Consider the following 15,962-nt stretch of genomic DNA (forward strand, 5'->3'; position numbering starts at 1 on the left):
ATACACCAATAGATGCCTCCCTACCTCCCTTGTTTTTTCAGCTACACTGTAAAAGCTGAGATGTAATACATATCTTAATTTGGTTGGTTCGTTGAAGTTTATTGGCACAAGAGCCAGAAGTGGCTATACTGGGCCAGTCACTAGGTAAAAGAGTTGCACTTTTACTTATATTAATGACTACAGTCCTATTGTTTTGATGAGATTGTGATGTATAGGGTCACTAAGTAGGAATGAAAGATCAAGATAAAATCTGCAAAAAAGTTTCTTCCTCAAATACTTGAATCGTCTGCAGTCAGTTAATATGTGTTTGAAATGTCAACTTGACATTGGGTACAGCTGGGTGTAGGCTCGGCTTTCAGTAAATGCATATGCGTAAAACGAGTATGACCGATACGTAGTCTATAAATTAAAGTCTGGGTTTTGCGATCAGCAGTTAATGTCTTACAATAATCAAGATTAGGATAAATTTCATGTAATTTATTATTATTTTGTGTATTCCAATGATTTTTCCAGGCTTGATGAACTGAAGATGTACAAATGTCTTTAAGATACAAACATGTCAAGAGATTACTGTTTAAGTTTTGAGTAGTTTTAGCTATGATATCAGCACGGTCATTTCCAAGAATGCCGATATGCGAAGGTATACAACAAAAATCTATGTTGAACCCTCGGACTTGCAATTGCGTAAAATGTTTTTGTATTATTTGAATTATGGGATTTTTTCCAGTGTATGGAACACTAGATATAAAGCTACGAGAGTCAGTATAAATTATCCATTTATGTTTAGTTTGGATCTTAATTTGGTGTTAAATATTTCTAAAATGGTATTTCAAGTAAATACCGAATCGAGCATTGATGCACACTTTAAAGGATGTAGTTAAATATAAACACCCAAATTTGATAAAGCTTGCACTAAGTACATGTATTCTATTGATGGTAGGCAGGCCGGAAGATGTGCTATAGATTTTGAATGTTCCGTAAATTTTCGAAAATATAAGTAAATTTTGATTTTACTCCGGAAATTTATAAAAAGTGAGTTTAATTAATTTTGTTTTATGACTGCCGTTGAACAGCCGACTCAATTGTGAGTTTACAACTACCAATGTTCTACTCTGGATAATAATAATTTTTGAACTCAATTCAGAAAATAAAATAACTCCTGGATCTAGCATTGGAATAAACTAGCCTTCGTGGAGGACTTTTTTTGATGAAACTAATCCGCATTTACATAACATGGAAAGGAAAACTAACTCATCATCCGTCTAACACTCAGGATATTTTACATCAGCACTGTGGTCGGGTGCGTAATTCGTATCGACGTGCCATCGCTGGGATTATAACCCGGGTCACCTCATTGAGAGGATATCGCTTTATCTTTGAAGCTATCACGGCTCCAGTTTACTTAACTATCAACATTATTTATGAAAATATGAATTTGTGATCTTGGATGGCGGACATCGAAGCCTAACTAGGCTTAGCTATCGACCCCAGCGAAAGTTCCAAGATCATCGTCGATTCTTTGTCACAATTTTCTTGTCGAATTGATTTGACAAACTGATCATATTCAATACCACGTAAGTTTCTCAATGCTTTTTACTAATCGAACAAGAATACTGATTGTGTTTGACTAATTTTAAAGCTAAGTAATTTTAAACTTCTTGTTCGATTAGTTTAACTAACTGATCACGTAAACTTTTAAAAGAAGAATGTATGTTTTTAGTTGTATAATAAAGATATTTATGGTTTCCTTAGAAGTTTTACATAAATCTATCAATTGCATAAGATATTTTGATAATATTTAACGCCTATTCCCTTCGACTTCATATTAATATTCTGTCTGTGTCTATGTTTTATAAACAAACTAATTTTATTTTACGATATATGTATCCAAAATTTATGGTTTTTGCTTTATACTGCACCGTAGAAGTAATTTTATTGATTCTCAAGCGTAACATAACTTACTGTGATAATTAATTTTGTGTTGCTGAATAACAAACATAGTTGCAGCTACTTTACACAAATACCGTAATAAAAAAACATTGACACCTAATGCTCAAAGTTTACATCAAAATCACGCGCCTTTACACGCTAAATATTTCCGATTCCAAAAATTCCGATGTTGGTGCGTTTTAATATCGTCTATATTTGTTTACAATTGATAACGAGATATCGAGTGTTTATAGTCTTCTTCAATGATTTTTTTTCAGGTTTAAAAATATGTATGTTTTTAGTTGTGGAATGGCAATATTTATATTTTAATTTTCAATTCTGTGTAAACTGCATTAAATAATTTAATAATGTATCATTTCTATTCGCTACTGCTCTGTTGAGCCTTGTTCAAATTCATCTTAAGATCCTGCAATAACAAATTTTGAGTGAGTAAATTATCTAAGAGAATATTTATGATTGAAGCAAAAAAATGTATATTAAATGTTAAAAAAAATCAAAATGCTTTATTTTCCGAAGAAAAAAAATAATAAAGAAAATTTGGACAAAAACAGAAATCAAAATTTAATTAAATTGTCCATAAAATGATCGTGTCAGACGATGATAGCTGTCGAAGTTGTTGGTGAACTGAAGTCGGCGATATGGACGCGGTCCAATTCAAATCTGTACAGTTTGAAGGCTCCAAAAAAAAATGTGGCTCTGCATTCTGTAGTTCATAGGTTAGTATTGAAAAAGAAAACTCGAATTGAATGTAGGGTTTAATGGCAGAAGGTCCACAAAAGGACATGCTGCGCCAAACAATCGATTTTAAAACGAATCGTAGGTAAAAAGCTTCCTGCTACTTTTTCTTACTAGGACTTAACATACCGTAACAAGAGTATTCGAACGCGAATAAAATCAGCTAATACATAACTATAAAACAAGATAAAACAGGATCAAAACGTGAATAAAATCAGATAAAAGTGTTGATAGTATAAAACAGTTATTTACGCGCAATATAAAATACTAATTGCGCCTAGAAATGCAAAAATGTTAGGATGATGGGAGTCACCTAACAAATTCTGCAGAGTTAAAATACCAGAAAACTCTAAAGAGCACAAGTCAATCTGCTCGATGTCCAAAAGAAAAATTTTGATACGTATGCACTTTTCATGTTCATAGAGTAAAATATCTCTGTGTCAATGGGGTTAAGGCTCCACAATTTCGTAGCCAACGGTATGATAGTGGTAATGTGGACAACATTGCGCACCAACCACATTTAGTTCTCAGACAAGCTGGTATTCATCAATCTGAAGCTGGGTTCCGATGCCAATGATACTCCCAGTCCTTAACAATGACAACTCAGTGCCTTAACCAAGGAGTCATCGCGGTTCCTGGATGTTTTTTTTTCTCGCTAAAATAAGGATCTTAGAAATCAAAATGTTCAAAACGAACTTGTACAAAAGATTTTCAACTATGGTAGCAAAGTTTCTGACAGACTCCATTGGCAATAATTCGTTAAAGAACACGGAAAAGGAACATCTGATGGAATGGGTGGGTGAACTAAAAGATTAGCTGACATTATTGTCAGTCAGGGATGAGATGTTCCTAATATGCTCTTGTGTCAGCACTCAAAGAAACTAAAAGTGTATTTTTGAAATTTATGAAATAGATTTAGAATATATAGATAATGTAGAAAAACAAGCACCGAAGGACTTAAGCATTTCCGAAGGAAAAAAACAAACAAAAATCCTTGAAATTATGACTGGAGGTTTCATACACTATATGCAATGAAGCAATGAAACTACAACTGTCACTTCGCTTGTATGGGAAAGATTGAACAACTTGAAAAATTAATAACACTTTAAAAATTAGTAATATAAAGATAAATTTTCTAAAATATGTGCCGTTATATTTAAAAGTGGAATTAAGTCCGAGGATCTTAACCATTTGACACCGGTGCCCCTTTTATATATTTTTATCTAACGCACTAATTAACTACTATGTAAGTAAATAATTACTTTTTAGCTCTAAATGAACTTTTTCCACTTCCAGAAACAACGGTTAATACATTGCAGGTGAAACTACTCAAATTGCGATAGGCTTATAGCGATGAAAAACTAAGTGATAATGAACTGTGACAAATATACTCTTGGCAGCAGGTGCTTTAGAAATAGGGCTAATTTAAATTCGATTGAACATCTGTGCTAAGTTACCATATCAAAAAGTTGTTCTAAGTTGCCATACCTTTTTTTCTTAAACATTTTTTTTTCTTCCAATTTCAAACAGAATGCAGTTTTAGTTTTATTTTCATTAACACTATACTGAGCCTTGGCGACGCATGGGTATAGCTCTCACCTCCCAATGAGGTGACCCGAGTCCGAATCTCAGCGATAGCTAGTTCATATGAATTCCGCACGCAGCTCGCACCGATCACAGTGCTGACGTAAGATGTCCTAAGAGGTAGACGGATCATGGATTAAGTAAGTTTTCATATAACGCAAATACGGGTTGGTTCTATCAAAAAGTCGTTCATGAAAGCAAATATCTCCTTATACTTGATCCAGGAGTTCCCGTGTCTTCTGGAATGGTTTCAAAGCTTCGAAGTTGAACGTTGGTAATCATAAACTCAAAAATTGGGTCAGCTGTTCAACGCATTATTTTTAATACAGTTTATATTTCTCCATTAAAATATCAGGACAAATGATAAGTTATTTCAGAGAAAGTCTTATTGGTTGTTTTTCAGCAGAATTTATCACATGGTCTCTCTCACCGGCAATAGTTTTTGTTAGAGTTCATGTCTGTAATTAAGAGGTTAATATTTTTGTCTAAATTTTCTATATAGGTTAAAATATTTTACATGTTATTTTCCTCAGAATTTATCTATGATTTCTTTCTTCAGTCGATGATTTCTCTAGCATTCGTGTCAGTTTGTTTTTCTGAATCTTGAACTGAAAAATTTCTGAATTTTCTAGATTCATTAAAAGATTTCAATAAAAACATGGAAGAAAATAATTTTTCTTAAATAAGTAAATTATTTTTAGTTGTTTAATGTCTGCTAAAAGTAGATAAGTCTTAAAAATTACTAATTATGAACTTTAAAGGTCTTTACAATCAGTCACGTTTAATGTTTTAACTTTGCTTTATGAATTTCTTCACACTATCGCAAATGGAGCGGGAAAAAGTGGGTTCAAGATTATGCGATCTCAGCATCCTCCTAACCTTTTACAGGAAGAGGTAATGAAAAACACAGGAGTCAAATTAATTAGGTAACATTTAAGCCGCGATACAGATATGTCGCAATGTAGGCCATCGCCTACACCGGAAAAAAATAAACATTTTTGTTAAAAATGTTGCACACAACACTTAGTTTTACGGGATATTTTGTAATCTGGTGTCTGAGGTGAAAGCGCAACAAAGCATGACTTCGATAAATGAATTTAAACCATTTTTTTTTTTCAAAATTCGACAATGTATTCGACAAAATTCGACAATGTTCGGTGTGAGGGAAAAAAATAAAAGATGATGTTCCCTGTTTGCTAAGTAGTTAATGTTGCGCATGGTTTGAAATGTGTTCACTTTGACATTATTCAAATTAAGTTGTTCGTTTTGCTTCAAGAGTCGCTATATTGCATGTTTTCGCGTTGCTCCTAAGTTCTTACGTAGAATATTTTCATTATTTTTACGTTTACGAAAATAAAGCGATTGTGCTTTCTTTCTAAACGATGAATGTTTTCAGTTCAAGTTTGTATCATAATATAGTAATTTGAACCATAATATCGTGCAGTTTTGCTACGACTTAAATAAAGTGCTGAATTAAGCAAAGTTTTCTTTGAAGTCATAAGCTATACATGAAAATTGCATGCATCGAACTGCTCCCCAATATTACCACCTCCAATTTTAAAAGATTTATTACATAAAAAACGCTCTAGCAGTTAAATTAAGAGGCATTTTCAGCACTGAAATTCATGCAGAAGTGTTACGTTACAGTGTACTTACCTTTAGTCTTTATTTAAGTTTATTTTACAAGATTCAGAGTAATATTCGAACATTCTGTGAAAGGATATAACAGAAAACTAATGTACAGTTTATTAAACACATATGATTGTTAAATAACTTATTCTGTCATGTTTACTTGTTAATTAACTATTTAGTTACTGTTTGAGGCTTAGAATAACACTTTTTTAAAACGTTACGTAGTTGCCTATATGGTATCGCGCATGCAAGACCTGAATCGTAGTGGCACGATTTATGAACAACGTATTAATTTCAATTACTGAACATGTTTTCAAGCACACCAAAACTGTCAATAAGCGGCTTATTGAGAACTATTTCTGGACAAATTTTCACCCAAAACAAAATATATCATAAAAAATGCTTTACCAACGAGATAACTGTAAGAAAGAGGCATGTAAATTTTTGATGTAATGGTGTGGAAAATAACTTAAAATCAAATTATAATTAATTAATTCGAAACAAAGAATAATGCATTGAAACATAAACTTAGCTGCCACTAGAGAAAATTTTCTCCAAAAGCGTAGATAGTTGGTACCCCTGCATCTCCAGAGTGTGGCTGGTAATGAGATTGCAGCAATTAAGAACTCTGTTTAAAAGGATTTAACTTATCAATAGGCCAATCTTCAATTAAACTGATTTTCAACGAACAGAAAGCCCCGATCTAAACGTAAATCAATCGTAAAGAAACTAAGTAAATTCAATGGGATTTAATATCCTTATGATGAGATCTATGTTCTTTATTCCAAGGAAGAAAAAGTTAAGAAAAACATATGAGTAATGAGCCTTCTGTTTAGTGAAGCAATGATCTAGTTATTAATGGTTAGCAATGTGATTTGACAGACCGAACTGTTCTATGTTGAACGCTTGAATCGAACAAATTTTTCCATTTCTAAAACTTAAGATGGCAGTAGATTACAGATCCCAAAAAGAAGTAGTCTTCACAAGCAGGACTTATAAAAATCACTTTTGAGTTTTGGAGTATAAATCATTATGCTTCAGAGATATTTTAGAGGCTTATAAAACTGTTACTATGCTTGTAACCGTTAAATAACACATTTCTTATTATGCTAATTAATAAGTAATTGTTTAGGATTACAGGTTACACGTGGTCTACTTATTCATTTTAAAATACATACTTAATATTTTTGATGTTGGTATGATCTAAGGAGCATGTGGTACGAATTAGAAAACCGATTTCCTAAATCGTACCACTTGCAGATATTGCGAAAATTATTAATTTCCAGTATTTAATGCGCAAATATTAATACCGAAAATTATTAATTTCCAGTATTTCTTATTATGCTAATTAATAAGTAATTGTTTAGGATTACAGGTTACACGTGGTCTACTTATTCATTTTAAAATACATACTTAATATTTTTGATGTTGGCATGATCTAAGGAGCATGTGGTACGAATTAGAAAATCGATTTCCTAAATCGTACCACTTGCAGATATTACGAAAATTATTAATTTCCAGTATTTAATGCGCATATATTAATACCGTAAAATAATATAAGTATCTGAATAACCTTATTATGTTGTTAAATATTTCAAATGTGGTGATTTGTGGCTGATAAAAATTTAAATGGGAAAAGTGATACAATTTAAGCAACTTTCCTAAAACGTCCAAAAAACGAATAAATAAAAAATAAGTTTCCTGGTCTAAGCTAATATACTGTTTAACTTTACTAAATTGCATGCAAATACTGTACTTTGAAAGTAAAATAATTAGTCAGTAAATTGATTTCTACCTATCGGAATGAAATATTTGGGATTCTGATTAGGTACGCAACTTTAACTGACCCTCTGACGGAAAAAAAGTTAAAACAACTTATTAGCATTTAATAAACCTTCACTTTCTTACTGAAAAATCATGTTTCAATATTTTACATCTTTATCTCTAATGTAACATTGGAAAAAGTGCTGAATTTATTGGGGGTTTTTTTTGACAGTGGCAATGGAAAAAAAATATTTTATGGGTTCGGTCTGAAGTGGTACAGAAAATCCAGGCATAATTTGAAATTTAAATAAGTTTTCTGAATGTTAAAAAAATTACAAGTTTCTTTTTACTCGGTTCTGTATATTTTTTTGTATAAAATAAAGAGATAAGAGATCGGAACTACTAAAAATGAATATCAGTACTGAAGGTGCATGTGAATTGATCAGAGAAAGTTTAAAAATAGTCATACACCGTCTGAGCAACGCAGAGAAAGTACAATCGTTGTTGTCTTAAACGTGTGTGTATTTGAGACTATGATTCATGAAAATTAGCGTGAAACACTTTGTTTATCATGAGCAAAATAAATAACGGAACATCACATCCTAAAAGCTTTGGATCGAAAATAATAATTTAGAGCTTATTCAGTAGTATAAATAAACTGAAGAAATTTTTTTAAAATTAATTTCAAAGCAATGTTTTTACAATAGCAGTTGTTTTAACAAATTCAATTATTCTTAACATTTTCAGTACTGTCTAATGGGGTATTTTGAAAATTCAATTATTTTATACTATTCATTATGCTGAATAGAATTAATTATTAGGCAATTTTTTTAAAACTTTAATAAGATTACAAATAACCAAATTGCTACGATAATATTTTATGAACTAGCATTACAAGTTTTATACTGTCTGATTTCTCATTCTTATTAATTTTTCCTGTTTTTAACAAACTGAAAAATAAATCAAACTAAACCAGTAATTAAAATTTAGATTAAAGACAAACTAAATTTTTTAACCTTCTTAGTTGAATTCAAATTTGACAAAATCGTAAGAGTTAAACCCAAATACTGTTTCATTCCTGAACTTTAATGATAATAAACTTTTATTGAAAAAAAAGAGACGTACTAAACGTTTATTGAGAAGTATATAAAATTGATACATGCTATTTATAGCTTTAATTTCATGTCACTGTTTATTTTCCAAATGTAAAATTCAATGAATTTAAATACACTTAAAATTGTGGTGCTATCTTTTATACAACTATTCCATGCATTTATAGCAGGGATTAAAATCCTCTCAGCAATTGAGTGACCATAAAATATTATTCAAATTGTCCTCATATTTTAACAGATCTGTTTTTTTTTTACTTCCTTACTAGAATGAACAAAATTAGTTGCTGAGCAGGTTATATACTTTTTGAAGGGTTGTCGCTTCTAACGATGTACACAAAATGATGTAAAAATTCTTTTAAATAAATTATTCTAATAGAGCCAAACTAAAATAATTTTGACAATGCATTTTATTTAAAAAAAAATCCTGCCCCTCAAAGAGATCAAGTTGTGTGCCCTATGGCAGTATTTTTTCGGGCTTTCTGCGACAAACTTATCTAGCACTAATATCTTTTCGTAAGATACTTTTTACAACGAAAAAACCCTATTCGAATAAAATAATATCTACATTTTTCTAATTGAATATGTAATTGAAATATTTTTTTATTCTAATATGATCGATATTCTTTCATTTTGTTGGAGGAAAAACACACTATTTTCTTTTTCGCATTTTATAAATCATTATCACGTTAAAAAAAAATAATAAAAAAAAATAAAAACAAAATCGCGATATCTGTTGCAGTAACTACTAAAAAAAAGATTATTAAGAAAATGAAGGCGAAATCACGCGAACAAGACTCTATAAAAAGAGAAATTTTTTTAATGATGTAATTTTCAACGTAATTTCGTGGTTAACTACAATTTTGTATTTATTCGAAATGATAAGAAATACATTGCAAATAATTTGTATTTGTAAAGTCATGGTGCTGCCATCTATTTTCATGATAAATGATATCAGTATTATAACATTACTAATTCAAAACTATATGTTCATTGTTTCGAATCTTAACTCGAACATAACGTATAAATTTGTTTCCAATAAAATAAAGCGAGGTGTTTATTTATAAAAAATATGCAATAATTCACTTTGAAAATCAAAGATCGTTACTAAGATAGTATGAACTATCATCAGCAAAATTTTAAGAATATATTTTAAAAGAATGTGAATTTAAAAAAAAATGCACAGTGAATTTCTCCATTTGATATAACCTTTGAAGCATGTTTCGTTTCATGTAATTTTTAATTGGATAATCTTTATTTCTAGACAGTGAAAAGAATGTCAACATCATTTTATTTTTGAAAATTTACTCTAGTGTCGCCATCTGTGATTCTTAATAAGTATCTGAAAGCAAATAGAAGAGCTTAATAGTAATGTTCGAGAGTTAGACCTACATCGACATGTAAGCCTAATTCGCGTAATAGGTCTAAAAATATGCCTTAACTAATACATTTTAAAACTTACATTGAGAATTTTAATTCTGATTTTTTTTAAAGAAAATTATCGATTTATTTTAAAATAATTAGCTTGGTCAATTTTAAATTAATTACTTTAATCTATCACAATCAAACATATACACATTCAACAAGTTACTTTTATCATTGTTTTGTTTTTTGGTACAAAAATTTATAGAGTTAATGTACTATTTCGCTTTACACATGTTAAAGTTTTGAACGTTGTTATAAATTGATTGAAAGCAGATACGTTTAAGATGCATCAAGTTTGTCTCTATTAATAAACTTCGATTAAAAATGTATGAATTTGTTTTTAAAATTTTATTAATTGGCCTGCCTGTCACTATGAATACGCTTCAAAATGTCTAATTTATACAGTTTAAAATACATATAGCAAAATATAAAAATTAAATTTATTCCAGTTACTATACATTTACAATTTATAACAACAAAAAATAAGAGGAAATTATGCAAGAAAAATAATTCCGTTAGCAATACAATTTTAATGTTCAAATCTTCTTATCACCATGAAAGAAATTAAATTAAGCATAATATGGATCCGTCTTGTTCTTGGTATGTTTATAAAAAATATCCATTCTTTGTCTTGGCACCGTTAGTTCCAAACATATAATGTTTATCACCATAGCACACACTTACGCCTTGGATTCATTGGTGTTCCAGATTTACATTTAAATGCTCTGGCAAACTCCTTAGAATTAGCAAGAGGAACGTTGACCCTAAAATAAATTATGCAAAAACTATAATTCGATTGCTAATTTGTAATACTTTGTTCGTAACATTCGATGGATTGCACAAAAATAAATTAAGATTCAGTTGATTTCGATAAAGGCAGGAAGTGTTGTAAACTATTGCCTCAAAAGCCATATTTTGGCTATTTTGTGTTTAATGTTTGTAATATTTCGACGGATTGCACAATAATTAACACTAACTTGATTTTGATAAAGGCAGTAAGTATGCAAGTAATAATAATATAACATAATAATAATTATATAATATAATAATAATATAATATAATAATAGTATAATATAATATAATATATTTTAAAAATATGGTTAATCAATATAATAGTTTGTCTAAAAGCCATTTGTGTAAGAATCAGTTCTTATTACATACCCTTAGATTATAACTAGAACTGGCTTGTAGAAAAAGACAGCTTAGCTTGATTTTTTTTTATGTCGTTAAGACGCTCCTAAACTCCAACTTTTGTTATCAATTAATTTAATAATATGCTATTTGCCTACTTACATAATTGGATAAGGAAATAACTTTAAAAAATACGCCAATTTTTAAATTAACTTGTACAAAGTAATTTGCTTAAGTATTGGCAAATTCATATTTAATATTTTGTTTTAAATGATAGTAGTCACTTTTTTAAAATACCGAGTTATCAATTTTATATCATTTATTTTTCATACATTGTTTCCTCATACTATTTAAAGTTGTCCTACTACGCTTATTAAATTATATCACGATCATCATAAAACACAGTTTTTTTTAAGAGAGATCTACCCAATTTAATTGATTTGTATTTTATGAGGTATAGATTGGATACGAGCAACCTACATACTAATGAAAAGGTAACGCTACTATTTTTTTTCTTCTCCATCCCAGGTTATAAATGTTCAATGTGCTCCCTTCTTTTTTACAGCACGGCAAACCTTTAAGTGGTTACCAATATGAATATGAAATGACAGTTCACATTCTTACATGAACAGTTCAAAAAGGAAAGCATCACTCTCATTGGCTGCAATTTTTTTTCTCATGCGAATCGAATTGATGGATCCGCGAAAAACTCCCCAATCAGGTTCCTCACCGCATTCACTGAGAATGGCCCTGTACAGTTTCATAGGATCTAATGTCATATTAGCGACCGGGATACTAGCATAAGAACAAAAAAAAAAAATATGGGTAATTCTAAAAAATGGAAGAAAAAAAATTAGGGAATTCAAATAAAGATGAAACACAGGAGTTTCAACTCGACTTTATTTGTCTATAACGCAACAATCATGCCCCAGCGGTTCTAAACAATAGTTTGAAAGCCTCGCTTTTACGATATTAGACTGTTATATCCAATTTATAATTTGTAAAATATGCATTAGTTAAATTGGGTCTTATCTTTTTGTATAACTCTGTGTAATACCTGTTTAAAACTATAATACGTCTTGAATATTATTACATCTATACAGGGTTATTCATAATTCCCTCCGGGGTTTCGAAGCGTTATAGTAAAAAAACGAAGACGAATATGGCAAAAAAGAACATATGAACAAAAGAACGAAAAGTATTCAATTATTCCGAAAAGTTAATTATTCCGAAAGTATTCAAGTTTTAATTTAAGCAGTTGCCGGTAGATGGCAGTAACATGTACCACTGAAGCCAGTTGTAGTAAAGAAAAATGGCGTTTACAGGCGGAGAGAATTATGAATAACCCTGTATTATATGAAATAATTTAAAATTCAATAATAACAGAAAACAAGATTATGCATCGAAAATGTCAGGTAGAGAAAATCTTTCAGAATTATACCGTAGTTTTGGATGATTATGAGGATCGCTTGTACCAAAACGGCTTTCAAATTCTTCTGTCATATTGGCACACCAGATCTAAATAGTAGAAAACAAAAACTACATTCTTTTTAAAAGTATAACAAATTAAAGTTGAACAATTAAGTGAGTCAAGTTACTTTGTTTAAAAACCTTTCTTTAATTAAAATTTGTTCAAAAAAAAAAGTTGAAACTCAAAGTAAAATTGAAAATGCCACAAAAACAATAATGAAGAAGAATACATACATGGAATTGGCGATTTCAATCAAATTTATAGTTCATAAAATTTAACAATACCTTACGTAAGGAAAATGTAAACAGTCGCCGAGAAAAATTTCTCTTAGAAGTAGTAACATTTATGCTTCACTACTTATTTATACTTAGACGTATAAACTTTATTTTTAATAGTTGAATCTAAATTTGTTTTAACTACCATGATAAATCAATCATTCAAACATGTGAATATATTAGCAAGGCAGTTATGATGTTGGCAAAGTGGCTTAATTTTTAGAAAATTCTAAATATCTTAAGTATTACTATACTATCACGTAAAATCTTTCTGAACGACATACAAATAGATAGCTGTGAAAATGTTAATTTTATTTTCAGAAAACGACAATTATACAATTTTTATATTGCTATGCGTAAGTGTTAAAATATACGGTTGGGTAATAAATTCAAATTTTACCGGTTACCTGAACCTGCTTGGTTGTAAAAAAAAACATTATTGTAGGGTACCCGGAACAGGGAAAATTTTAAGACCCCGTACATCTCCAGCAAACACCTTTCTCTCTAACACAATTACAAAAACAAAACACCCCAAAACCCGTACACTTTGTATTTTAGAAACTATTTCAACATTTTTTTAAGTCATAAAAATCAATACAACATTTTTACTAAAATAAATATCAATCATTTTAAGATTTGCAACGTTTGAAAACTTTTTGTAGAATAATTTATAATTCGACCAATTCCAGCATTGTATTCACCCTTCCATTGTTCTAAACCTTATGTTACCATTTGCGTAAGCAACTTATGATGAACTTTTACAGACATGACAACTTCGACGAAAATTTTTACAAGCGGGGAATTTATAAGATCTGATCGTATACTTCTTAAAATCAAAAAAAAATCAAATCGAAAAACAAAAAACCCTTTTTTTCTGGAAACCTGATACAAAATACATTTAAAACAGCGCTCTCACTAGGCCTAATATCACTCTTCCTTTGTACCAATCAGATGCTAAGCTCATTGTTAAAAATCTCTTGATAAATTATTTTTCTTCAATTAGTTTGAAGTTGTTGTTTTTTTTCAGCAAGAATCAAGTTTGACAATTTTGTTCGAAACACGAACTTGATTTCCAAATAAAAATTTTGTCAACAGTAAAGTCGAGAGCAAATTAAAATTTTTAGTCAGGTAAATCAGCTTACTGTGGTACTCAGTTGTGGTCTTATATTTTATTATAGGAAGAAATACTTATCAAAATAATGACTTTATGATACAGCATTTTAAATAAGATTTGAGTTTCTGATAATATATCCAAAACAAATAACTCAAATCTAAAAAAATGACAGAATAATTCAACTAAGGGTGATTTCAGAGAAAATATTTCTTTTTGTCAATATTAATAATTACAAAATCATATTTGAAATGCAATGTAAAATAATTTTTCCTTTACTATTTAAATAATATAAATGTAATATTACCTGCTAACATTTTAAAAAATTAAACTCATTAATTGTAGAGAAATAAAAACTTAGAAATAAAATTTTCGGCAAAAATTATTTATTTTAGTACGTTATTTTATTATGATTTCAATAACTTTTTTGTTTTTTAACTCTAGTGTACCCCTTTTAATTAGAAAATAAAAAGCGCAACTTACCGAAGCATATCCAATGAAAAACAACTGCTCTGGACTCGCAGATAAACCAGATAATATTTTTCTGTTGGTTAAATGTTCATCGGCAAGTGCCAAGTGAAGTTTGAATGCCTAAATATGTCAGGAAAATGATGTTAATTTTTTTAAAAAAAATGTTTCTAAAAGCTCTTTTATCTATAATAATTGCATTAATATTTGATAATAAAAAAACAATATTGTTACAAATTTATAAATATGTGTATAAATTTTATAAATATTCTTTTGTTATTAGGCTAAATATATAAGATAACCCTTAACTAGGCAGTTTAATAAGAAAATTTTCAAAAATCGAGTAATTCTAACATAATTTAGAGAAAAAATAACGCCTAAAGCTTTTCTTATGAAATACTTGGTATGGCGACATTTTTGCCGATAATTCTGGCGAAATTTGGCGACCATTTTTGCGACACAATGATAGTTCTGGAAAATTCTTGTTTCGAAGCGATCAATCTAATATTTACGGAATCATACGACAATTGTATAGAATCAAGTCGAAAGTTCCGGGGTTTCGTCTCCAAGCCTATATGAACAACACTGGACCTCACAGAGAGAGAGTGCCAGTTAAGTATTAATTTGTGTCTGCATTATTATTCTGATCTGCGAGTCTCTGGTGAGCTCATTGACTCGTCCGAGATTATGAAGCTGCACTGAAATTTGTGCTGGAATTGAGTGCTGGAAATTGCGTATTTTCTAAAAATTTCTGATAATAAATTTTAGTAATCTTAGATTGTTTTATTCATCTCTAATCGAAACGAACCCCTGTGCTCGGTACAATATTGATTTGTGGAAAGTTGCCTAAATCGTATCTCCTTTGATTCTTAAAGAAAGTACTGACGTTAGAATAAATTATGGAACTTTTTTTAGGTGAAGATCCATGCAGAAGAATCAAGTCACTGAGTACAAGCGTTTAGTATTTATTTTAATTTATCGATTTTTTTCAATGTAATTCTTGAGCATCCCGTGTAAGGATATAGATCTAATGTTGTTCGCAAATTATTAAATGTATCATATAAATGTTAAACAGTTTATTCTGTTATGTTTTACTTGTTTCGTCGGCAGTGAACAATTGTTTGAGGCTAGGAATAACGCTTTGTTTAAAAAGTGACGTAGTTGCCTAAATTGCATCTCTTGTGAGATCTTAAATCATGCCGGTACGATTTTGGAGTCTATTTCAAAGTCCACATATGCTGTTTAGTGCGTGGGAAATTAATTATCGACTATTTCAACCTTCATCTATCCAAAGGTACCTCAATAT

General features: G+C 29.9%; 1 protein-coding gene across 1 annotated transcript in view; it reads right to left on the minus strand.

The window, feature by feature from the left end:
• Window positions 1–10,619: 10,619 nt before the first annotated feature.
• Window positions 10,620–15,962, minus strand: part of LOC107457497 (neprilysin-1-like) — a 54,585-nt gene continuing 49,242 nt past the window's right edge. The window contains exons 21-23 of the mRNA XM_071186976.1: window positions 14,672–14,779; window positions 12,773–12,849; window positions 10,620–10,963 (exon numbers count right to left, since the gene is read on the minus strand). Of these exons, the coding sequence (XP_071043077.1) occupies window positions 10,864–10,963; window positions 12,773–12,849; window positions 14,672–14,779 (285 nt within the window). The 3' untranslated portion in view covers window positions 10,620–10,863. The remainder of the gene's footprint in view (window positions 10,964–12,772; window positions 12,850–14,671; window positions 14,780–15,962) is intronic.

The sequence above is a fragment of the Parasteatoda tepidariorum genome, chromosome 10 (assembly GCF_043381705.1).
Source record: "Parasteatoda tepidariorum isolate YZ-2023 chromosome 10, CAS_Ptep_4.0, whole genome shotgun sequence".
NCBI lineage: Eukaryota > Metazoa > Arthropoda > Arachnida > Araneae > Theridiidae > Parasteatoda > Parasteatoda tepidariorum.